The 25,870-nt window shown below is 47.9% G+C and overlaps 1 protein-coding gene across 5 annotated transcripts in view; it reads right to left on the reverse strand.

Annotated features, from left to right (window-relative positions):
- FUZ (fuzzy planar cell polarity protein) overlaps nt 1-25,870 on the reverse strand; it is a 138,532-nt gene that overhangs the window by 22,698 nt on the left and 89,964 nt on the right. For all 5 annotated transcript variants that reach the window (XM_085616182.1, XM_085616185.1, XM_085616183.1 and 2 more), the window contains 3 exons: nt 19,859-19,954; nt 17,244-17,350; nt 7,358-7,437 (listed from right to left, as the gene is read on the reverse strand). In XM_085616182.1, coding sequence (XP_085472308.1) covers nt 7,358-7,437; nt 17,244-17,350; nt 19,859-19,954 — 283 coding nt within the window. The remainder of the gene's footprint in view (nt 1-7,357; nt 7,438-17,243; nt 17,351-19,858; nt 19,955-25,870) is intronic.

Raw genomic sequence — 25,870 nt, forward strand, 5'->3', positions numbered from 1 at the left:
CGTTCCGTACTTGACTCTGGTCAGACTGCGGCACTGATATTACTTGATCTTAGTGCCGCGTTTGATACGGTTTCGCATGGGATCCTTCTTCAACATCTCAGGGAGGCGGGTGTCACGGACATTGCCCTCGATTGGTTCCGCTCTTTTCTTACTGATCGGACGTTTAAGGTCGCGACTCCGCCGTTTGAGTCCAAATCCTATTCGCTGGAGCTGGGTGTGCCTCAGGGCTCGTCGTTGAGTCCCACATTATTTAACCTCTATGTGAGACCGCTAGCTGCTGTCGTCAAACATTGGGGCATTACCATGGTCTCCTATGCCGACGACACGCAACTAGCGGTTGCCTTGAGTGGAGACGCCGACCTTGACGCCCCCAGATTCCGGGATGGTCTTTTGGCGGTAGCTAGCTGGATGAATGCCAACTGTCTCCAGTTAAATGCAAAAAAACTGAGGTCATGATTGTGGGTAAGCGGACGGATCTTTGGGGCGACATGTGGTGGCCTCCTGAACTGGGTGTAACTCCTATTCCAGTCTCAGAGGTAAAAAACTTGGGGGTGTGGCTAGATCCAGCCCTAAGTTATAGTATTCATACTAAAAAAGTGGCGGCCACTTGCTTCGGCATCTTACGAGGGTTGAAACCCATCTTGAGGTTCTTTGATGCTCCTACTAGGCAGCTGGTCATACAGGCATCCATACTATCTCGGCTTGATTACGCCAGTTTGCTCCTGTTTGGGGCCAACCAGGCTGAAATTGCCCGGATGCAACGTATTCAGAACGCCGCAGCTAGAGCCCTGGTAGGTCTACCGAGGTTCGGCTCTGCGGAAAGTACCATCCGTTCTCTGCACTGGCTGCCTATAGCACAGAGGATCTCTTTTAAGACCTTGTGTCTTTCTTTCAAGATCCTCAAGTGGGCCTCTCCCCAGATTCTTGCTAACCTTTTGGTGCCTTATGTGCCCTCGCGTTCTCTGAGATCCTCAGGGCAAAACCTGGTGGTGGTCCCACGGTTTAGGCTCTGTAGGGCCGTAGGCCGGTCTTTCCGGGTTCTGGCTGCAAAGTTGTGGAAGGAATATGCTACTTACCAGTATGCATCTGTTCTTGGCATGTAGAGCTGCAGAGCCACACACTGAGGATAAGATCGCCATCTGGTGTTGGGCTCGGATGATTGCAGGTTGTTGTTGTCTTCGGAAGAAGCCTTTGGTCACGAGGTTGGTGACTCCTCCCCTGGACAACAGTGCGCATGGGCATCCACTCCATCGTCAGATTGTTTTTCGCCATGATGGGAAAAGATGGAGTGTATAGAAATGAAAAAAAAGGATGTCCATGTGTAATGTCTAAGTAAGACGGATGCTGGAACAGATACAGGTCTCGGGGAGGCGGGCGGGCGTGTGTGGCTCTGCAGCTCTACATGCCAAGAACAGATGCATACTGGTAAGTAGCATATTCCGTTCGAGGCATATGAGCTGCAGATCACACACTGAGGATAGATTATACAGCAGTGCTTCCCCTTAGCGGTGGTCGCCTGTATCCGTTGCAGCAGCTTGAAATAAAGTTTTTAGGACAGCCTGGCCCACGGAGGCCTGTTGTTTGGCCTGCACATCAACACAATAGTGTTTAGTGAAGGTATGCGTGGTAGACCACGTGGCTGCCTTGCAAATGTCTTCTAAGGGAATGTTACCTAAGAAGGCCATAGAAGCCCCTATTTTACGCGTGGAGTGCGCCCTAGGGGGAACTGTAAGTGTACGTTTAGCCTTGAGGTAGCATATTTGGATGCATTTAACTATCCACCGGGCTATACCTGATTTGGAGATTGGGTTGCCTTTATGTGGTGGTGCGAAAGCAACAAAGAGTTGTTTTGTCTTTCGAAAGGGTTTTGTCCTGTCGATGTAATAAAGCAAGGCTCTTTTGACATCTAAGGTATGTAGGGCCCTTTCAGCTACGGAGTCTGGGTTTGGGAAAAAGACCGGTAGCTCTACTGATTGGTTAAGGTGGAAAGGGGAAATCACTTTTGGAAGAAATTTAGGGTTTGTCCTAAGAACCACTTTGTTACGGTGTAGTTGTAAGAAAGGTTCCTCTAGTGTAAGGGCTTGTATTTCACTTACTCTGCGTAGGGAAGTGATTGCGATAAGGAAAGCTACCTTCCATGTTAGGAATTGTAATTCACATTTGTGCATAGGTTCAAATGGGGGACCCATGAGTCTTGTTAGAACCACATTGAGATTCCACACTGGTGCAGGTGGCAATCTTGGGGGAAGGATTCTTTTGAGACCTTCCATAAACGCTTTGATGGCTGGTACCTTAAAAAGGGACAGGTGTTGCCTATTTTGCAAGTAGGCTGCCAAGGCTGCTAGGTGTAAACGTATAGAGGAATACGCTAGATTGCATCTTTGCAAGTGTAGTAGATAGCAAATGATGTTTTGGATGGAAGCGTCCAATGGATGTATGTCATTATTAGCGCAGTAGATGGCAAATCGTTTCCATTTAGCGGCATAACACGCTCTAGTAGTAGGGCGTCTGGCTTCCTTTATGATATTCATACAGTCTGGAGGGAGATTGAGGTAACCGAACTCTAAGACCTCAGGAGCCAGATCGCTAGGTTCAGTGTTTGAGGATCTGGGTGTCTGATTTCTCCATGGTTCTGGGTTAATAGATCCGGGGAGAGGCGTAGCCTTTGATGTGGAACTAAGGATAGTTCTAGAAGCGTGGTGAACCACGGTTGACGTGCCCAAGTGGGAGCCACTAGTATTAGTGTTAGTGACTGTTGTTTCAGTTTGCGTACCACAAATGGAACTAGTGGGAGAGGCGGAAAGGCGTACGCAAATCTGCCTGACCAGTTCATCCATAGGGCATTGCCCTTGGACTGTGGGTGTGGAAACCTGGCGGCGAAGGTTGGGCATTTTGTGTTTTCGGGAGTGGCGAACAGGTCTATGTCTGGTTGTCCCCACTTTTGGAAGAAGGGGAGTAGAACCTTGGGGTGTAGTTCCCATTCGTGGATCTGCTGTGTGTGGCGACTTAGGAGGTCGGCCACTTGATTGTGGATCCCTGGGAGATGTTCTGCTAACAGATGGATGTTTTGGGGAATTGCCCATCTCCAGATTTGCTGTGCCAGTTGGGACAGTTGGGGAGAGTGTGTCCCTCCCTGTTTCTGTATATAATACATTGTCGTCATGTTGTCTGTGCGTATGAGGACAGTTTTGTTCTTTAGGTGAACTTGAAAGGATTTTAGTGCTAGGAACACTGCTAAGAGTTCCAGGTGGTTGATGTGGAGCAGTTTTTGTTGACTGGTCCATCTGCCCTGAGTGGTATGGTGAAGGAGGTGGGCTCCCCACCCCGTGAGAGATGCGTCGGTAGTTAGCACAACTTGTGGAAGAGGCTCTAAGAACGGTCGTCCTTTGGACAGGTTGATGGTGTTCCACCATTTCAGTGAGCGAAGTGAGCGACTGTCCACCAACACCAGATCGGTAAGTTGTCCGTGAGCTTGGTTCCACTGTTGTGCTAAACATTCCTGTAAGGGACGCATTTGAAGTCGTGCGTGTGGGACTATGGAGATGCATGACGCCATCATGCCTAGGAGCTGCATGAACACTCTTGCTGGAAGAGATGGATGAGTTTGAAATTGAGAGATGAGATTTTGTATACTGGCTATCCTGGCAGTGCTGGGATAAGCAATGGCTTTGGATGTATCTATGGTTGCTCCTAGATACTGATGTAAGTGGGAAGGTTGTAGGTGGGATTTGGGGTAGTTGATAGTGAATCCCAAATCGTGGAGAGAGTTTGAATCGTGCGATGAGTGTGGAGAACGCATTTTTGGTATGTATTGGCTTTTATGAGCCAATCGTCCAGATAGGGGAAGACATGGATCGGTTGTCTTCTGAGGTGCGCTGCCACGACTGCTAAGCACTTGGTGAACACTCTGGGTGCTGTTGTTACTCCGAATGGGAGAACTGTAAATTGATAGTGTTGCCCATCTACCACAAATCGTAGATATTTTCTGTGAGCGGGATGCATAGGGATGTGAAAGTATGCGTCCTTGAGGTCCAATGTGGCAAGGAAGTCTCCCTGTTGTAAAAGTGGGAGGACTTGTTGGAGAGTGGTCATATGAAAATGATCCGAATGTATATACTGGTTTAGTAGTCTGAGATCCAGTATGGGCCTTAGTGTTTTGTCCTTTTTGGGAATGAGGAAGTATAGAGAATATACCCCTTTTCCCTGATGTTGAAGGGGGACTGGTTCTATCGCATGTTTTTGTAACAGGGATTGAACTTCTTGTTTGAGGAGAGAGAGATGATGTGAGGACATTGGGCATTGTTTGGCCGGTATGTTTGGGGGGGATTGTATGAGTTCGAGGCAGTAGCCAGACTGGATAATTTGTCTTACCCATCTGTCTGTGGTGATGGAAGTCCAGACAGGTAGGAATTGTTGGAGTCGCCCCCCGACCGGAGTGGAATGGTCTGGGGGGAGTGGTGGCAAGTCACTGTTTGGTGGCTGGGGAGGTGCGGGTGTTGTTGTTGTTGCCCCGCCCTCGGCCTTTGTTATTGTTTCCCCTATAACCTCCCCGGAAATAACCTCTGTTAGGGGATGTTTGTCCAGAATTTTTAAAGGTGGACGTGGTCTCAGTTGATGTGTTTTTGGAGCCTCCTCTATAAAAGGAGCGACGAAAGGAACCCCGGTTTTGAGGAGACTGCAGTGCTCCCATAGACTTGGCAGTTTCATTATCCTTCTTCATTTTTTCTAATGCAGTATCCACTGCGGGGCCAAATAACTGCTCTTGGTTGAAAGGTTGAGCCAGAATTGCGGTTTGAACCTCCGGTTTAAAACCGGAAATACGGAGCCAGGCATGTCGTCTGAGTAAGACGCTAGTATTGACCGCCCTAGAAGCAGTGTCTGCCGCATCTAAGGCGCATTTAATGGAGGCATTAGATATTAATTTGCCTTCTTGAATGAGGTCAGTGGCCTGGGACTTAAAGGGTTCAGGCAGATGTTGCATAAGGTCCTCAAGTTGGTCATAATGTGCCCTGTCATACCGAGCTAACAGGGCCTGGGTATTGGCAATACGCCAGTGGTTCGCCGCCTGTGCGGCGACTCGTTTGCCTGAGGCCTCTAAAAGCTTAGACTCCTTGTCTGGGGGGGGGCGTTTCTCCAGTTGTCTGTGAGTTAACGCGCTTCCTGGCATTTGATACGACCAAGGAGTCTAAAGGGAGCTGGGCTTTAATGTATGCAGGGTCCTGCGGGGCTGGCCGGTACTTTTTTTCGATGCGGGGGTTGAGAACCCTCGCTCGAACAGGGTCTTTAAAGACGTCAGTGGCATGCTTTATAACCCCTTTAATCATGGGAAGTATATGAACAGTTTTTTGTGACTGCTCAAAGGTATCGAGGAGAAAATCCTCCTCAAGGGGGTCCGTGTGCATAGTGACACCATGGAACGTTGCTGCCCTATTTATTAGTTGGCCAAACCCTAGGTGGTCATCAGGAGGGGAGGGCTTGGAGGGGTAGGTAGTGGGGTCAGGCATGTCAGGCATTGGATAAGACCAGTCATCTACCGGTGCTGTGTCTGGAAAAGTAAACGGGTCGGTTGGATCAACAGGATCATTAAATAAATCAGGGTCCGCCCCTCCCCCTAAGTCATCATTATCATCCTGTGGAGGAGGTGAATGATAGGGAGGTGGTAAAGGTAAAGGTAAAGGAGAAACAGGAGGAGGAGGGGGGGACGGGTTAGAAGGTAAAACAGGAGAGGAAGGACGAAGTGGTGAAGTGGCACAGTCCTTTTTCCGTATGGGAGCTGGGGGAGGTGTAGTGTCCAGCTTCCGTTTTTTATATGGGATGGCAGTCACATGTCCAGTGTTAGGATTGATGTAGATCCGCTTTTGAGTAGGATCTGGTCGAAAAAGTTCATCTGGCTCCGAAGGTGGTGGCGGCGACGCCCGCTTCGGGTCTTTATGAGCTGTTTTCGGTGTGGACGTAGTTTTCGGTGCCGATGATGTTTTCGGTGCCGAAGGATGTTTCAGGTCCGATGGATTTTTCGGAGCCGATGGAGTTTTCGGTGCCGATGTATGTTTCGGTGCCGAGGGACTTTTAGGCATCGATGTCGAAGAACGTTTCGGCGCCGGTGGAGACTTCGGTGCCAAGGAACGTTTCGGTGCCGATGGAGATTTCGGTCTTGAAGCCTGTTTCGGTGCAGATAGTGGTTTTTTCGGTGCTGAGGGTGTTAAAGGCACAATCAGATGAGGTTTGCTCGAGCCCGAGCCACCTACAGGCTTAGATGTCTTCGGAGCCGGGCCCGAGGGCGGGGCTTCTGAAGAGGATTTCCGGTCGCGACTGGGCCCAGCTGGCGGAGTCTTGACCAATGCTTTTTTGGATGGGGCAGGGGTAGGGGGGGTGGTACTCACACGCTGCCCTGGAGTGATGAGGTCATCGGAATCGTCGGCCTCGGACACGATCTCGAGATCTTCGGTGTCGTCTTCGGGAACATCTTGAGCAAAGATGTCCTCCGGTTCTGGAGCTGGTTTGGCCATAATATGGCGTCGAGCTCTTCGGTCTCGGAGGGTCTTCTTCGAACGGAAAGCGGCACAAGCTGGACAGGTGGACTCGTTGTGTTCCGGCGACAGGCAGAGGTTACAAACCTCGTGGTGGTCACTGTGGGGGAACTTCGCTCCACACTGGGGGCATTTTTTGAAGGGTGTCCTGTCCATTAGCCGCTTCCGGAACCGGTCCAAGTTGATTTCGAAGTCGAAGTTAAATTGATTGCTAGAAGTTTTCTGCTGGAGCGGAAAAAAGTTCATCCGAACCCAATGGCGGAAAAAAACAATCTGACGATGGAGTGGATGCCCATGCGCAATGTTGTCCAGGGGAGGAGTCACCAACCTCGTGACCAAAGGCTTCTTCCGAAGACAACAACAACCTGCAATCATCCGAGCCCAACACCAGATGGCGATCTTATCCTCAGTGTGTGATCTGCAGCTCATATGCCTCGAACCTCTCTTTCGCCCTACATTCGCGAAATGGATGAACTTCTGAAGTTCAGGAGGGCTATCAAAACGCATTTGTTTCCTTTTTCAGTCTAGTACTTGGTTTGCGCGCTTCTGCCCTTTTACAGTTTTGTGGTGTTGGGACCCTTTTTCAAGCGCCGGGACGCCCCTTGGCTGGGGCATCTGTGCGCTATAGAAGTGTTTTTAACATAACATAACATAACATTTCCACATTACAAAGATCCAGGAGGTATAGGAGTGCTTTATGTACTTGAGTAGAAAAGCATTTGTGTACAGAAAACAAGTAAATGTCAAGAGGGCCTTGTCAGTGAGGAAGACCAGCCCATACTCCACACACACCATGCATACAATAGAGAGGGGCAGAGCACTGCTGTCACCTTGTTGCTGCTTGTCCTCAGACGGCTGTGCCTGCACAGTGTAGACCCCCTTCTTCTGCTCACGATTGATTAATAAAAGCCTAAAAACAAAACAGAGGCCATGGTATGGCTGGTCTTTGTCAGGGTGGGTCACACAATGCAAACTGTGCTTTCATGCACTCACTACAACTGAGAAACATGAGCAACGTGTCTCAGACTCCCAGAGACATGTTGTTTTAGACAACAAATTATACAGAAGCACACTTAACATCTGATAGAGACTTCTAGCTGCAGAGCCTTACCTTTGAATTCCCCAGGCGTCAGACTGGATCTGGAAACTTTTGCTGAGCAATACCCTTTGCGTGCAATGTCGGCTGTCTCCATTCGGCTCCATGTGACATCGTTGGCTTTAGTTACCGATCCCCACTGCGTTTCTCTGTGGTGTCTTGAACGAGACCACGATTTGAAGTTGTGTTCAGACTGTCGGGGGATGGCTCCGAAGACCTTGAGGGAGCAGGCAATGAAGTTGGTCGCGGCCCGGCAATTGACACCGTACAGCGAGACTCCGAGGAGGTCACAGTCCCGTTTGAAGAAGAGGAGGAGGTCGGGGGACTGCTCACGGAGCCCTAATTCCTCTTCCTCCCATTCAAGGCTGTCTGGACACTCAGGGAAGAGGAACAAGAAAAAGAAGAAGTACAAGCAGACTTCGACTTCACCAACTGGCGTCTGTCGTCGAAAGAGGTAAGGAGCATCAATGCTCTAGGCACGGTTCTGCGGAGCCTAAGCCTGAGTTGACTTTGCGCCTCCCTCCTTTTCCGGGAGCCCGAGCGACTCCCGCTCAAATGAAAGATTTTTACGAGGCCATGTGCCGAGTATTTGAGCAGGACTACCCTGTTGGGGCCCCATCGGGTTCGACGTCGTCGGCTTCGGCCACGGTGGAGCCTCTAGGATCCGATCCCGGATCCGGGTCGACGGCGGTCATACCAACACGACCTCCCCTATCGGCAAACCCGAAGTTGGTGCCTGTAACGTCGCCGATGCCCGTCCTCATCCCTGACGACATGAAGCCAGAACGGCGTCGAGCAACGCCGATTCCGACAGAACCCAGGGGTTCTATGTTGTCGCCTGAGCACTTTGTGGACGTGCTGGGCTCAGGAGAGGAATGGGAGGAGTCTGGAGACCCACTAGAGAACCAGGATGTCTCTGAGGAGACTATGGACTGGTATGGGGAACTTGGGAAAGCCAGTAGTCTGGATACTTCCCCAGACACTGGCATGCTCTCTCCTCCTACAGTGGCTATAGAGGAAGGGGCCTCCTATGCCATGGTGGTTAAGAGGGCGGCTGAGGTCCTTGAACTGGAATTGCCCTCAGTGCATTAAAATCAGTTATGCCTTGGTGAAGAAGCAGCCCCCTGAGGGATTAAGGGCCCATTCTACCGGGCTGCGACTATGTCCTTGGCACGAGGTATCCCAGTTACTATTTATTTAAGAGTTTTATATAGCGCTGGCCAGACCCGAAGGTATCGGTGCGCTTTACAACATTTATAGTGAAGAACATGAACACATAGTATGGCAGTCGAACACACAGTAAAAACAATAGTAAACAAAAGAGTCGCAACGCGTTCAGTTCAAGTAGGGGGACAAAGGAGCGCATCGAGAGGTAGGTGGGGTGGAAGCCCTCATTATCCACGTGGCTAAATGCTGCAATGTGCAGGATTCAACGTTAGGGAGCAGTTATCTGTTTGGGAGAGTACGGTTGAAGAAGAGGTCCTTGAGCTGACTTTTGAATTTTAAGAAGGAGGGGATGGTCCTGATATGGACTGGAATGGAGTTCCAGATTTTGGGAGCATTTCCAGAGAAGGAGCGTAATAAGGGTTTTTGCTTGTGAGTTTTCAGGGGGATGAGGAGTAGAGTGTTAGTGCTCCTGAGGGTCCTTGTCTGACCCGCCATATTGAGTTTGGCTGCCAGGTAGGCAGGTTTCCCAGTGTGCAGAGCTTTGCGCGAGACAGGCAGTTCTGAAGTTGGCACGCAATCTCGATTTTGAGCCATTTTAACTCTTTGAGAGCAGGGGAGATGTGTTCATATTTATTTACTCCAGTTCAAGACATCTCTATAAACGTGCCGAAGTCACACCTGGACACAGTGCGGTTTCTGGCTTATCCTCCCGAGCAGTGAGTCCAGGATATTCAGGTTATGATTCTGATGTTTCAGCCTCTATCCTGGATTTCGGTGAGACTGACTCTGAGGCTGTTGGGTCTCATAGCCTCCTGCATTCTGTTAGGTAAGACACGCCAGGTGGCATATGAGAGCTCTGCAATGGGACTTGAAGTTCCAATGGGCACAGCATAGCGAAAATCTCACCGACGTGGTTCAGATCTCGGAAGGAACTGCAAAGAATCTGCAGTGTAGTTAACGAACTGCGATTGGGTCAACAGCAGACCCCTCTCCCTTCCCCAACCAGATTTCACAGTTGTGACGGATGCGTCTCTTCTGGGTTGGCATTGAAAGCATTCCTTCCCTCTGTGAAGAGGAAGTTGATGCAGGTGTTCACGGACAACACCACGGCCATGTGGTACTGCAATAAACAAGGTGGGGTGGGGTCGTGGACCCTTTGTCGAGAGGCCCTGCGTCTCTGGACATGGCTGGAACAGCAGGGCATAACCCTGGGGGTTCAACACCTGGCAGGTTCTCTGAATGCCAGGGTGGACGATCTCAGCCGTCGATGCCTTCAGAATCACAAATGACATCTCCGGTCGGAGGTTGCGCAAGGTCTCTTTCAACAGTGGGGAGAACCTTGGTTAGATTTGTTCGCCTCCGAAGAGAACGTGCAATATCAGCTGTACTGCACGCTGGGGTTTCTAAGGAGGCTATCGCTCGGTGGCTCGTTTTCTCGCGAGTGGAGCTCAGGCCGATTGCACTCCTTTCCGCCCATACCACTCCTACCCAGGGTTCTGAAGAAGATCAGGAGCGACCGGGCCCAAGTCATCCTTGTGGCGCCAGACTGGCCAAGGAGAGTCTAGTATCCAGAGCTTCTGAGCATGAGTGTTGATCCTCCGATCAGGCTGCCTCTTCGGGAGGATCTTCTGTCGCAGCAGCAGGGGAGGGTTCTCCACCCGAACCTGTCAACTCTGCGCCTCCATGCGTGGAGATTGAGCGGCGGCAGTTGATGGCTTTTGACCTTCCTCCCGAAGTATCTAATGTTATTCTGGTGGCCAGGCGTTCCTCCACCAAGTCGGTATATGCCTGCCGTTGGCGGAAATTTGTATTATACTGTACAGAAAGGTCTATTGACCCTCTTTCCGCTCCTCTTTCTACTGTCCTTTTGTTCATTCTAACTCTTGCCCAGCAGGGCTCTGCTTTGGGAACTCTCAAGGGTTACCTTTCTGCTCTGTCTGCTTTTATGCGACAGCCAGATCAGCCCTCTCTCTTTAAATCTCCTATTGTTAATAGATTTCTGAAAGGGTTGGTTCATTTATTCCCACCTACACCCTTTGTTATGCCACAATAGGACCTTAATTTGGTCCTCACTTATCTAATGTGCGCTCCTTTCGAGCCTTTGCACAATTGTCCCCTCCAGCTGTTGACCATCAAAACAGCATTCCTAGTAGCGATTGCATCAGCTGGGAGGGTGAGTGAATTGCAGGCGTTATCCAGCTCGCCCCCTTATCTCATGTCCTTTCCGGACAAAGTGGTGCTTCGCACCAGGACATCATTCTTGCCAAAAGTTGTGACCCCATTCCATCTTGGTCAGTCCATTACTTTGCCCACCTTCTTTGCTCCCCCACATACCTCTAAGGAGGAGGAGCGTCTCCACCGGCTGGACCCAAAAAGAGCGTTGTCTTTCTACCTTGACCGCACAAAAGAGTACCGGGTGGATGACCAACTCTTTGTGGGGTACGTGGGAGCGAAGAAGGGAAAGGCAGTGCATGAAAGAACCATCTCTCACTGTGTTGTTTTCTGAATTAAAATCAGTTATGCCTTGGTGAAGAAGCAGCCCCCTGAGGGATTAAGGGCCCATTCTACCGGGCTGCGACTACATCCTTGGCACGAGGCGTCCTAGTTACTATTTATTTAAGAGTTTTATATAGCGCTGGCCAGACCCGAAGGTATCGGAGCGCTTTACAACATTTATAGTGAAGAACATGAACACATAGTATGGCAGTCGAACACACAGTAAAAACAATAGTAAACAAATGAGTCGCGACACGTTCAGTTCAAGTAGGGGGACAAAGGAGCGCATCGAGAGGTAGGTGGGGTGGAAGCCCTCATTATCCACGTGGCTAAATGCTGCAATGTGCAGGATTCAACGTTAGGGAGCAGTTATCTTTTTGGGAGAGTACGGTTGAAGAGGTCCTTGAGCTGACTTTTGAATTTTAAGAAGGAGGGGATGGTCCTGATATGGACTGGAATGGAGTTCCAGATTTTGGCAGTATTTCCAGAGAAGGAGCGTGATAAGGTGTTTTGCTTGTAAGTTTTCAGGGGGATGAGGAGTAGAGTGTTAGTGCTCCTGAGGGTCCTTGTCTGACCGGCCTTATTGAGTTTGGCGGCCAGGTAGGCAGGTTTCCCAGTGTGCAGAGCTTTGCGCGAGACAGGCAGTTCTGAAGTTGGCACGCAATCTCGATTGGGAGCCATTTTAACTCTTTGAGAGCAGGGGAGATGTGTTCATTTTTATTTACTCCAGTTCAAGACATCTGTCAGGCAGCGACTTGGGCATCATTGCACACGTTCGCAAAACGTTATTGCCTTGATGGTCAAGTGCGCAGGGAGGGGCACTTTGCCCGCTCAGTCCTGCAAGACTTTTTAGTCTAGCTCATGAGTCCGCAACCCACCACAGGGATGGTATGGCTAAAGGTCTGATTCAAAGGTAAGGAATCTGCAGCTAGAAGTCTCTATCAGATGTACAAGTTACTTACCTTCGGCAACGCATTATCTGGTAGAGACTATCTAGCTGCAGATTCCTTACAGCCCCACCCATGCGTCCCCGCTTTGTGGACTGATGTTGTAGGTCTAGGGTTTCTCCCTTTTCAGGGCCCAAGTTCTGCACATGTTTTTGTCAGTCACTTCGTGGCTCTGCGCTTCTGGCGTGGAAAAAACAAAAAGTACTGACGTCCGCGCGCCCGGGTGGCGCCTATGTAGGCACTGCAACATCATAACCGACGCTACCGACGTCACAAAGGGCCGAATGGAGCCACCCCACGTTGCGCGCAAGGGGTATTGTTCAGCAAACATTTCTGGATCCAGCCCGTCGCCTGGAGAATTCAAAGGTTAGGAATCTGCAGCTAGATAGAGTCTCTACCAGATAATGCGTTACCGAAGTTAAGTAACTTGTTCGTATAGTCTAGTATTATATAAAGTCATAAAAGTTAAATTCATAAGTTCTAGAATTACTGATCTTTGGGCAGAACAATTCCGTTTGGGACCACGGCTAGTGGCCATCAGAATTTGGACCAACACCCACACTAACAGACCATGCATGTAACTGTGGTATCATCCTTGACAGCGAACTGGCCATGAAACAACAAGTCAAAGCAGTTGCATCCTTCTGCTTCCACAACCTTCGAATGCTCAGCAGAATCTTTAGATGGCTCTCAGTCAACACCAGAAAGACCATCACTCAGGCTCTTGTCACCATCCGCCTCAACTATGGCAACGCTCTCTACGCCGGCATCTCCACCCAGCTCTTTAAGAGACTCCAGGCCATGCAGCATGCTGTAGCCAGACTCATCCTTGACCTCCCCAAACGGACCCACATCACAGCAGACCTCAGAATCCTCAGAGATGCCTGTTCAAGATCCTCACCCATGCCTACAAAGCTCTAAACAATCAAGGACAGTCCTGCATCAACCAGACTGAACTTCCATCTACCCTCCAGACACCTGCACTCCTCTTTACTAGCCCTCGCGCACCCACCCACAACTGTCCCAGCCACAGAGGGACCACTCTTTCTCCTACATCACTGCAAAGACCTCGAATGACCTGCCACTTCACCTCCGAACAGTACCCTCCCTTGCAGACTAAAGAAGGAAGCTCAAGACCAGGCTTTTCGACAGACATAGCACCCATAGCACCCCGATTTCCCCAAGGGATGACAGTGCTGCAGTATACAAATGCTGATAGATTGATTTATTCCAAAGTCATCCAAAGTTTCACATAGAGTTTGATTGAGAATTTGTGTGCAACAAATGGCAGGCTAGGCATAACTGCTGGTGATTCTACAATTCACTGACAACAGCTAAATAATGTGGTAGTGCCTTGTGAAAACACAAGTGCCACTGCAAGGTCATTGCTACAAATTTTACCAGAAGCAGCAAAACAAGCTCAGGGCGGGTACTATATATCAATGGTACCCAATAATCTCTCAACCACCGCACTCCAAATCAATCTTCTCAAAAGTTTAAACCATCTATTCCTCACATAGACTTCAGAACAGCTGTCAAAACTTTAGTTAAATTTGGAGTGGACCCTATGGAGTTTCCATCAGCATAGAAGACATCTTAAAGAACAGTTTGAGAAAGAAGTGATTTACGAGCAGCTGACCTGATGTGGGATATTGTGTTTGTGTTTTCGTTTTGTTGTGGCCACCGTTTTACACACTTGATTTGCAGAAATGTAAAATGTCTGTTATAGTAGGTTTTACGTAAATGTGTACATTTAAAGTTTTGTATATTTTAGGTTTTGCCGTAGAAGTTCTCGAGCGCTGGGAAAAGTTAGCAATGGATAAATTGGGTTTTGTCATGTTGATTCAGTGGGTTTGAAAGAGGGCGGTGTGGGTTTAAACAAAGGTTTCTTTTAAACTTGGGGATTCTGTTTAGTTGTAACACGGACTAATTTAGAAAAACGCACTGTGGGAGTTGGAGTTTTGTGACTGCTGCACGGGCTATTTAGACACAGCTGAGGGGTGTTAAATCACGGAGTGTGAGGATTCGAATGATTGGTGCATGTAGGCGTGACGTTGGTTTTAAAACTACGGGAGTAAATGGAAGTGTGAAATCATTATTATTGAAATAACGAGAGAGGTGTACGAGGAGGCTAGGCTGCTGATACCGCCTCTATTGTGGTAATGCACAGTGTTTTGTTCGATGTGGGTTTTTTTGATGTGGGTGAATTTGAAAATTAGTTACCTGGATGGGTTCGACAGTTTAGTTACAAGGGTAGTATTAGTTTAGAGAGGACTAGGGGAAGGATTTCACGGTGTTTTGGGTGGGTTGGTGAGACGGATGGGTTTATAGAAATTATGGGTGTGTTATTCAGTTATATATTTGCCGAGGACAGGGAGGGGTGAGTTTATTTATGGTGATGTAGTGCATTTTGGTATTAATTCAGGTCTGTAGTGTACTGTCAATTTAGCTGTTTTTTAATTTATTGCAGTGGCCCCTGACGAAGAGTCATATGAGACTCGAAATGCATTGGGCAGAGAGTAATGAGTCTACTCAGATGTACATCTCATTGTTTGGATTACGTGCTACTGTGAAAAGCCTGGATGGGCGCGCAGTATCAATTTGAGAAATTGAAAATAAAATTCAAGGAGTGACATGACGCTGTCTCTGCAGTGATTTATTAAGTTTGGAAAGAAACTATGGATTAATACTGGTTTACCAATGAAAAAATAGTTTAAAGTGGAATACATGGATTTACGACAGGGAAATGTTCCCCATTTAGCAGTGCGACAGATGCGGCGTCGAGATGAGTGCCTTGTTGTTTATACTTGTAGTAAGTACTGTGATTGGGACGGATCACAGAATCTGATCGCACGCATTACAGGAAGATAATTCTAAAATTTACGAATTCATAGAAGGGAAGGAGTGCATCCTCAATCTTCATATAAAAACTTTAGTTATGACACCTGGATGGAGGCACCACAATATTAACGGATAGTCCAAAAAACAGGCCTTCCCTCTCCCAAAGCCATCCACCATGCTGCAGGCCGCCTCCTTGATGGTGCCAAATAATCAGGCAAAAACATACCTATTATGATAGAACTCAAGTGGCTCCCACTCGAAGACAAAATCCATGTCAAAATAGCGCGTTACCCGCAAAGTCTTACACTTTGATCAGCTGTTAGTGGAAAGATAAACACCAGATAGGAGGCAAAGGAAACACTAGCAGCAACTCGTGCTTGCTGTTATGAAATCCTGAAAACTAACCAAACCAAAAAGACTTTGGAATTACATACCTGAGGATCTTGGACTCAATCATACCCTGCTTTCCTTCAGCAAAAGCTTGATTAAGCAATCTATACTGAGCATCCATAGAAGGCTACTATGACCATCTACTCATCAATTTTAATAAGCTTGGTTTGTGTGATGTGCCCATAATTTCAGATCCATGCTTCATAAATACATTTGATAAATAAACAATGCCCACATACAGTTACTACTGTCTGTGGGGAAATTCCTCTCGGCGAGTAGAAGAAATGTACTTCTCCCTACAAAGTATCTACATCACAGACAGCTTGTCTTGAGTAGCGTTGGCACCTTTTTTGAGGGAAAAGAGGGCTGGGGTGTGTGTGTGTGTGTGCACATGAGTGGGTGAGTGAGAGAGTGTGTGGGAAGGCAAGGAACTGGTACTTTATTAACAGTTATTGTATAATCTTCTGTATTCTGCCTCCATATGTACTAAACACCATTTAAGAATACTCTACAGTGTTAAAATCATTTAGGCAGGATTTCATAATATATTTGTTAAAGTTAATATTTGAAAGGGACAAAAACACAATATTTTTATACTTTTAAAGAACTGTTGTACCTGCTTTGAAATGAAAATATCGTCCAGGCCAGTAAAATACTTCACAGGTGACAACCATCGCATCAAGTAAGGGGTACAACTGAAACTATGACAACTTTAAGTAAAGGGACATACCAGTGTCCTATTTCATCAGAGAGTACATCAACTCATGAGGGTTTTGGGGTGTAATACAACAAGAGGGGCCCTTTAAATACTAGTCTTTGTAGAAATCTGAGGACCACCAACATGATCAAATATGGTTTTATCGGGTGAGGAGTAAGAGAAGCCAAAACAAGACAAGGCCGTGTGAGGTCTTGGTGCGCAGTGGCCTGCTCTCCACCATGGCACAGACTAACAGGTGCAATGAACACGTACCCCAGAATTTCTTGATGCAGAGGGCCTGATCTACTTTCCAGCTGGCTGCATAACCTTGGAATACAAATGAAGGATTCTCGCCAAGAGTTATTTAGTGCAAGCCTTGCTAGCTGGAACATTATGTATGTGATGTGTGTATGAGTATGATTGGGTTGTGGTGACTGTATGTGAGGCTGTACATCTGGGCTCTTGTAAGGGGTTTTACACATTTTTCAATTAAATGTATGCTAAATATTGTATTCTTTTTGTTTTTGTATGTACACTGTAGTTATACTGGTCTTTTGTCGAATTTTGTACGATTTGCACTGTATATTGTAACACAATAAGTTTATGATTTGTATTTTAAAGAAAATATAAATAAAAAAATGGTTTACAAGTAGCATAACTAAATTATAAAAAGTTAAAATAAAATGAGCCATGCCACTTTTTGAAGTCATGAATTGTATGTGCATTTAGTAACGTCACTACAAAGAGACAGCCCGTGTGAGCTATTCTTAGCCATTGTTAAAACATTTGTTGGGCGAGTGGGAGGTTCTTTCTATATTATAACTTTAAGTAAAGGGACATACCAGTGTCCTATTTCATCAGAGAGTACATCAACTCATGAGGGTTTGGGGGTGTAATACAACAAGAGGGGCCCTATAAATACTAGTCTTTGTAGAAATCTGGGGACCACCAACATGATCAAATATGGTTTTATCGGGTGAGGAATAAGAGAAGCCAAAACAAGGCAAAGCCATGTGAGGTCTTGGTGCGCAGTGGCCTGCTCTCCACCATGACACAGACTAACAGGTGCAATGAACACGTACCCCAGAATTCCTTGATGCAGAGGGAAGGATGCTGGGAAGGAGCGCAGCTGCACTCTCAGGCAGGCCTTCACAGGATCCTGTAGGGGTCGCCAATAGCGCTCCACTAACTGCAGAAAACAAACAAATGAAGGGAAAAGAACATCAGAAAAATCAAATGCAGTAGGTGTAGGGGCAGGATTTCTAGTTGGTCCAGAAAAGCTGTATGACCCCGCCGATCCCTGTCCAAGCCCACCTCATGCTTTTCCCACTGACCTGGACAGCATGCAATTTCACACAAGGGGTGCCTATCCTGACGTGGGAGGGGGTGTACCCTCATCCATAATTGAGAGTGGGTACTGCCTCCCCCTGGCAGAACTCCTGGTTGGTAGCAGGGATTATAGACAAAGGCATTTTGACCTGTGCTCCAGGAAGGGAAATGCCCTACTTCTAGGTCCCCTTTAAGATATGTGCAGTCCTCCATTACTTATATGCACCCGTCTATCGCCACTCCCCATCGTATTTGGTGAGCAATGCTGTGTTATTTGTATACTTGCTGTTTGGGACAAGGACACTTTCATAAATCTATGCATTTGCCATACACACTGTGGATGTCCTACCCAAATGGTGGTCCCCCTCTCCGTGTCCTCATGCTCTATTGATGTGACATGTACTTTGTCCCGAAACCTCTGAGGTGCTTTGTGGGCTGAGATGTGCATCAGCTTCCCGACAAAATAAATTTGACTTCACTAGACCTCAAACTCAAATCACAGAACATCTTGACTGGTTAAAACCAACCAATTACCTCAAAAGCATGTTAAATAGACAGAAAGGCTAGGAAAAATAAAATACTCTTCCTGAGGAGAATGCCAACATTTTGTAGTAAAGCTGTATTTTGGTTTCACACTCGTCACACATTCTGGTTAATACTTAACTCAGGGACTAACAGTTTGCAAATCCTGAGCCTTAAGAAGGAGATGTGCACCAGCCTAAAGAACATGAATATGGATGCTCACGACAGGACTTTGCTGGTATCTGGAAATCACACACCTGCTGTGATCTGTTTGGCAGAAGAAGGGATGTGGTGGTGTGAGAGGTCCAGGAGCTATGAGGGAATCGGAACTCTGCTGGGCAGAATAGTCCGAAAAATAACTATTACCCCAATTAAGATCAAGAACCTAAAAAGACAGAGTGTAGCACTGAGAGTGCAGTCTGCCTCATCCCTGACCCGCCTGCTACCTTTCCTGACCCAGGGTAACCCGCATCTGCTGATAATACGCTCCTGAGTAGCACAGACTCCTTTCCTCTTCGCCGCCACATCCTGGGGTAGTGGACTGTTGGTTCACTGAATGATCGTTCAAGCCCCAACTGTTCCAGGTTACGAGTCGTTAAAGTCCTGGCAGCCTAAATGCCAGGATCCAGTCTTAACTGGTCAGGCCTGTGGATTCTAAAGGGTAGCCCTCACCCCATGTGTGTCACTAAAAAGTAAACCTTTGGCCACATTCTTGACGCAGGACCAGAAAGTTTTGTACGTTAGGTGCCCTAAAAATCTGATCACTCTATCTCCTTTGTGACGGAGAGATCAGTCACTTCCCAAATTGTTTTTATTTTTGCCTGTTCTTTGTGCACTGCACCCTGGAATTTCCTACTTCACCAACTTCTAAACAAAGGCAAGTTCCTCTTGGACGTGATTGTTCTAACAAGGAGTCTTATTTATTATCTCATCCGGTATTCATGTTTCCAACCTTTGCTACGCTTTAGAGTAAACATTCATTGCTCAACTTCGCCATCACTGGAGGGACAAGTTCTCAAAGTGAGTAACTTGGCAAACTGACTGGAGTGGCGCAGTGTGGCACAGCGGTGACACACAGCACCACCAAGCAAACTGACAAGCCCAGGACCAAAGGAAAGAGCAGCGGAGAGGCCTCACCATGACGGTGGGTGAAATGGGGAAAAGCGAGAGATAGAAAAGGCGTAAATAAGATAGAGAAGGATAGAAGATGGAGAAGGAAATTGAGCAGTGTACAGAGAGAGAACTGAAAAGGATAAACCAAGAAACCATGGTTAGACGAAAGAAGGAAGTAACGGAGAGGTACGAAAGACTAATATAGTGCAAAGGAGAAAGTGAAAATGACGATAGGAAGGGAGGGTAGAGAAGGTGAGAAAGAAAAAAGAAAAGAGAAAAAGAGTGAGAGGGAGAAAGTGAGACAGTTGTGACTAGGTTTGTGGTTCGCAACTCACAAACAGGCCTTAGCATGGCACTTTGCTGGATGTGCTGGGTTCCAGTAACAACTTTAGCCTTGTGGGGGTTTGACTCGAAGACAGTGAATGTCCTCTTTCCTATTTAAACTACAGAACAAGACTCCATATGCTTTGAAGATTCAACATAACCTAATGAGGTTTTGAAGTTACTTACCTAAAGCTAGCTGTTTGAGATGTCTTTGAAGGTCATTGTAAGTATGGTTACCTTCAAAACCAGGACAAGCATGCCAGCAGCAGATGTGGTTCATAAGCATGTATCCTTCACTCACTTAGGCATGAGGTTCTGTCATGGGGTCCTATTCCAGACTTCTGGACATTGGACAGGATAAAGAATTTGCTGCTGCTCTGGAATGAGACGTATGTGCACACTCACTCACCTCAGTCTCCACCTTCTGAAGGGAGGGGGTTGGTCCACAAAGAACACAGACATCCACCCCGGGCACCAGCTGGAATGTGAGAAGCCTGTGGGGAACCTAATGAGCACACAAGAAAAAAGTTAGAGAAGCACAAGGATTAAAGAAAGGTGATGGGGCTTATGACATGAGACAAGAGAAGACATAACTGCAAAGAGGAAAGCAGATGCGTCTTATGAAAGAGGCCACATGGTAAGATGGATTGAACTCCATCCATCTCCAGGCAAAACGCTGCACACACAAATATTCAACTACTACTTAGAAGAACAAAGAGATGGACCAAATCACTTGGTCAGTCTAAGAAACTGATTTCTCAGGGCCACAATCAAGTCCATCGTGCCACTAAAGACCAGGTACACCCAAATGCAAATCAGTCTTGGAGTCACTTTGAAGGGTACAGTCCAGACTGTAATTATAGACGCTACCTGGAACACTTCCCTGTCTAGGTTTAAAAGCCAAAAAACTCCAGAGAACGCGCCCCACACAGGCTTTCAATGAATACGGCCTTTGTCCCTGGATGAACCAACCTCCCAAAGCTCCTCAGACTTCTTCCTTTGTTGGTGAAATTCAGGAAAGGCTCAGGACAACCGGACAATGGCAGGTCGTGTCACCCGCCATGGCTACGCTGGGTTACTGTCCTCAGTTCGTATTATAAATGTCATGTTGAATACACATCCTTTTGTTAGTTACAGCGACAAGCTTCTACTTTATAAACATCCCCCAATAACACATAAAATATGGCACATTGGTTAGAAGTGAGAACGTCGGTAAAAAGCCCCTCCTCCTCAGCACAACGAATACCAGACAAGAGCATATAAATAGTTTAGGAAAAATAAAAGTATTTATCGACAGACAACAATATAAAATATGGAAACGGAAGTATTATTCATGGAAAAGTAATGGTGACGGCACGAAAAATGTAAAATGCATGTAAACAACTAAAAATGTACACTGTCAATCCTTGCTTTGTTGCAGAGATTCCCAGCTTAACAGTGAAGAGCTCAGTGCTTCAGAAACCAGTCTAAGGAAGTATATCTAAACTTGACAATTCTCTGAAGGGTGCACACTGAACTGCACCCTTTAAAACTCTTGTAATTTCAGAGTTTTTCAAAGCTTTGTCTTGAGGCGTCTATGTAAACTCAACTGTCCCTAGCCCAGAGAAAAAGCTCCTGTTCTTAAAGGGATGAGGCATTTCTTCTTTCTTTCACGTTGCTGATCTTCACTGGACTATCCTACAACAGGGTAAAAAGGAGGACTTCTTTAGGTAAGGGAGGTGGTTTTCCAGTAACAGAACAAGCATTGGCTGAGCCAACAACTTCACTTCTGAAAGGCCTTAGCTGACCTTTTGGTTTTGCCAATACTTGAAGATGATGTTGAATAACACCTGCAAAAAGGGCAGAGATGTAAGAGGAAAGGCTGCATATTGGGGTGAAAGCAAAAAAAATACATGTACTCTCATGGAGTGCTGAAAGGAAATTAAAAATGTAGTTCCCTTAATGTCAGTCATGGAAGGATACAAGTCATGCAATCAAAAGGATGCTAAAGTAGAATTTTATTACTACCTTGTAAGCATCTGTGTGTTGCATGTAGTGCTGTAGATTCACACTCTCTGTATAGTCAAACCGTCTAGTGTTGGGCTCGGACTGTTGCAACTTGTTTTTTCGAAGAAGTCTTTCGAGTCGTGAGATCTTGAGGACTCATCCACTGATTGCGAATGCGCATGGGCACATTCATGGGCATTGTTTGTTTTTTGGACAGCAGGTGAGAGTAGGTATGGAGTAGTGAGTAGAAAGGGACGCGCCAGTAATCTGGTACTGCTGCTCACTCACCTGTTCATTGCCGTGAGGGAAACGGCCAGCAAGGGGGTCCACCAGCTATCCACCCGTAACCTGTAACCCGCCGTGAGGGGAACGGCCAGCGTTGGTGACTACACCTCCCAGCAGCCCTACGCTCACCCCAGGCGCGTGCCTTTGACGACAGCAGGCAGCGCCGGGGGAGCGTAAAGCCGCTCCTGGAGCCCCGCAGCGCGGGACGCGCCAGTAATCTGGTACTGCTGCTCACTCACCTGTTCATTGCCGTGAGGGAAACGGCCAGCAAGGGGGTCCACCAGCTATCCACCCATAACCTGTAACCCGCCGTGAGGGGAACGGCCAGCGTTGGTGACTACACCTCCCAGCAGCCCCACGCTCACCCCAGGCGCGTGCGTTTGACGACAGCAGGCAGCGCCGGGGGAGCGTAAAGCCGCTCCTGGAGCTCCGCAGCGAGGGACGCGCGCGGGCGGTGCCCGGGCCAAGGGCGGGCCCGTTTGTGCCCGTTAGAGACCGGTAGGAGGACGGGATGGGGCACCCCTCTGCGGTGCGCTCCACAAGGTTAGTACTCCACAGTTGGGAACAGTTGGCGAACAAGGGTGTGGCTCAAGACTGGGGCAAGCCTCGCAAGGATATCTGAATATCACGGTTTCCCCTACTTTGCTAGCAAGAATATTTGACCATGGCCCAACAGAAAAAGACCACCGGAGGTTCTGTGTTGGGCACTTTAGACCAGTTTATTATACGTGCATCATCGGCACTGGAGAGAGAAATAGTACTGACTGAAAAGAGACTCTCTATGGATCCAACATTTGATAGAAGGTCCTCTCTGGGCAATTTGGCGCAGGCAAAGTCCCCCCATGACACTCTCGCTGTTCCCCTGAATACAGTGCCCGAAGTTACCCGAGGACAAACCAGCGCAACATCTGCGATTAGTTTATCTAATCTGGAGGGGAGCGCTAGCAGGGGCTCTATAATAAATTCTGTGGACAGCAGCATCCCGACTGAGCCTACACGAAGATGCATACACACTCGAAGCGCAAACTCTGCTTCTATAAATAGGTTAACAACGGAATTAAAGAGGAAACGGGTAGATGTACACCACAAGGGAAGGAAAACAAAGGCAAAAAAGCTTAATCCGGAGATAGACGATAATGGTCCTCCAGCCAAGACAACCCTCGAAGTTACCCCCCCAGAGGCGGGACTTGCCGCCCCAATAACAGGTCTTAGGGAGGAGACATCATCCAGTTGGGGAGAGGACATGTGGGTCAAAATGGAACATCTGTTCATTAAATCTTGTGCTCCCATATATGAAAGGTTGGACAAAATAGATACTAGGTTGAGCATCCTCGAGGCCGAAGTAGCGAGGGTCCAGGATAGAGGGGCCTCAATCCTAGGAGCAAAGGGATCAGAGAAGCAGGGTAGGCCAACGACAGAACCTGTAGCTGGGATATCCCCAGCTATCCGGGGCGAAGTAGGAATGTCGGGATATGGCCTTTCACAGATAACTCATTTAGATCACCAAGGGCAGGATAGAGGTTCAATGCCAACTGGGAGTGACCTAGCACCTCAACAATGTCCAAGGGGGGAGGGACCTTGTAACACTACCTTGATTACGAACCTTCCTGAGACAAACATCACACCCTCTAGAGACCGACTGCGGAAAATCACACCATGTATTAACCTCCCCCCGGCCTGTGCACCATATGTGGCAATACTAGTGGGGGTACCAGTACTAAGATCGGGTCAATGGGAGGACTATCCCGCCTTGAAAAGAAAGTGCATACAGTGGTTGAATGCAAACCGCCCGCTCCCCCCAACGGCATCGGTCGAGATTTTATTTGCCCGAAGGGTAGAGTGGGTAGGGGGCGGAAAAAAACTAGACAGGGGTGATTGCATAATAATTAATTTCAAGGATACCAGAGCTGTTGCGCACATATGTGGGTGGGTGCAGGAAAGGCCCAGGCCCCAAATAAAAGTTGTGCCCCTCGATTATTTCTATTTAGAGGGGAATATATTCACAGGACATGACTGTTCAGAAGTAGGGGGGAGTTCCTACAGGAAATTCCTGCGGCATCGAGACCAGGAACAGGTACGATGTACTTTCGGGGCTCGAGGAATGTGATTGACGCCACCCGCCCCAGGTACAGACCGGAAACTTGGATGGCCGTAGTATACCTACGATGGAGGGTACAGGGATAGTCAGGGGTTCCCAAAAAGATCTATTAACTGGTTTGCATGTTCAAACCTTAGGGGGAACACATGCATCCCATGCGCTGCTAGATCCCGATGTTGGGAATGTTAACTTACTGCCTATCATTAGGGTGGGTGGATTGGATTCCCGAACAGATTTAGGGATAAATATGAGCGCAGTATGGTCCCAAACCATGGACCGGGAGGTTATTACAGAAATCTTTCCTTCTCCCTTTTCGAGCGATCTGTCCTTGCTGTCCTGGAACATTGCTGGTTTAAGCTCTAAGATATCACAGGAAGAGTGGGCTGAATTTATTGAGGGATACAATATATGTTTGTTCCAGGAGACGTGGGCAGTGGATCATGTTTTCCGCCAGGGCTATTTGAACTTTTATATTCCCGCAGAGAAGAAAGATAGGGGACGGCCAGCGGGTGGTTTGGTAATTTGGGTTAGGCAGGCGTTGGCCTGTACTGTATCAACACTACCTACAGCAAGTAGTGACATCCTAGTCGTAAGAATGAAGACGGGGTCAGGGATGCGAGTAGATATATATAATATCTACGCACGTGGCCTTACTGGAGGGTGTCGTTCTGAGGTAGTGACAGCAATGGAACTCATGCTAGAGTCATCACCTAGTAAAGTCTGGCCGATAATCGGGGGGAACTTTAACACTACGTTCGAGCCGATGGGGCCCGACGACGGGAGCCTTACGGAAGAGGAGGACTGTAAGTGGGGAATACCTATCCTTGAAATCCCACCGATAAAAAGATGGACAGAGGCGGCCATCCATCTAAAGGGTCTTGTTTGGGCCTGCAGTTGAGGGCGGCTAACGGCCGCACTCTTTCTGACAGGACCGGGGCTGCAACTTTTGATAATGGGATCTCGTCAAGCCGTATAGACTACTGGCTGGTCAGCCTACATCTGTGGCAGTTTCTCAATGATATGGTTGTAGTAAACCGAGTTGAAAGTGACCACAATCCGCTTATTATGACTAGGGCTCCCGGTTTTCCGTGTAAACGGATATTTACATATAAATACTGACGGAATTATTTTTTTTCTTCGTCTGTATTTATATTTAAAAGCGGGAAAATACTACCAAATTTTGCTGCACTGCCGTGCTCCAGCCGAGTTGCTTCGCCATGCCCCTCTCCCTGATTCTAGGGGTGTGTCTGCCCACCAGTAACACAAAACACTTGCAGGGCCCTACAACTTGTGGTTTGCTGGAAATTCCTTCCAATTAGGGTTGTTTTTTAACTGCTGCTGTGCCCCCTGAGCCAATCGTGGTTGGATCCAGGCGTCACTGTGTGGATGTATCACCAGTTCTCTGTTTCCGGGGGCTGAATCTTTTAAGCCATAGGCAGAGTGGAGCTGCAGGGGCTCTTAGAAGGGATGAAACAACAGCGAGGCCTCATTAACATGCAAATGGTCTTTTAAAGACCTGTGAAGTGCTCGGGTGCGGCTGTGTGTGCGCCGGGAAGCTTTCTCATCCCGGGCTGCCACACACGATGGGGGGTGGGGGGGGGGGGGGGGGGGCTGAAGCCCTGTGAGTCCAATGGGTGTTGCGCGCCTGCGTGTGCACCGCACATCCCCAGACACTGCTATGCGCCCCTTAGGTCTGGGCTGCTGCCCTTTGACCTCCGGATTCCAGAGAAGGGGGCATTGCAGAAAGTGTGTGTGTGGGGGGGGGGGGTAGGGGGGGGGTAAGAAACAGACGCTACAAGAACACTGCTCAACCGTACAGCCAACTAAGTGTTAAAAGACAAGAGAGTTGGAGTGGGTGGGGGTGAAGTGCGGTTATAAGTGCGACGTAGAAATGGGCTAGTAGACCTCAGTGTGATAAGCGGCAGTGAAGGTCAAAATTCGGAGGGGGTTTGTTATAGTAAATTTATTTCACAGCTTTAAGTGTTTTTTTGGCTCACCTAAAGTCTCACACATCGGCTCTAATATCATTTAAATGAAAGAATCAACATATAT

Source organism: Triturus cristatus, chromosome 7 (genome assembly GCF_964204655.1).
Source record: "Triturus cristatus chromosome 7, aTriCri1.1, whole genome shotgun sequence".
Classification (NCBI taxonomy): domain Eukaryota; kingdom Metazoa; phylum Chordata; class Amphibia; order Caudata; family Salamandridae; genus Triturus; species Triturus cristatus.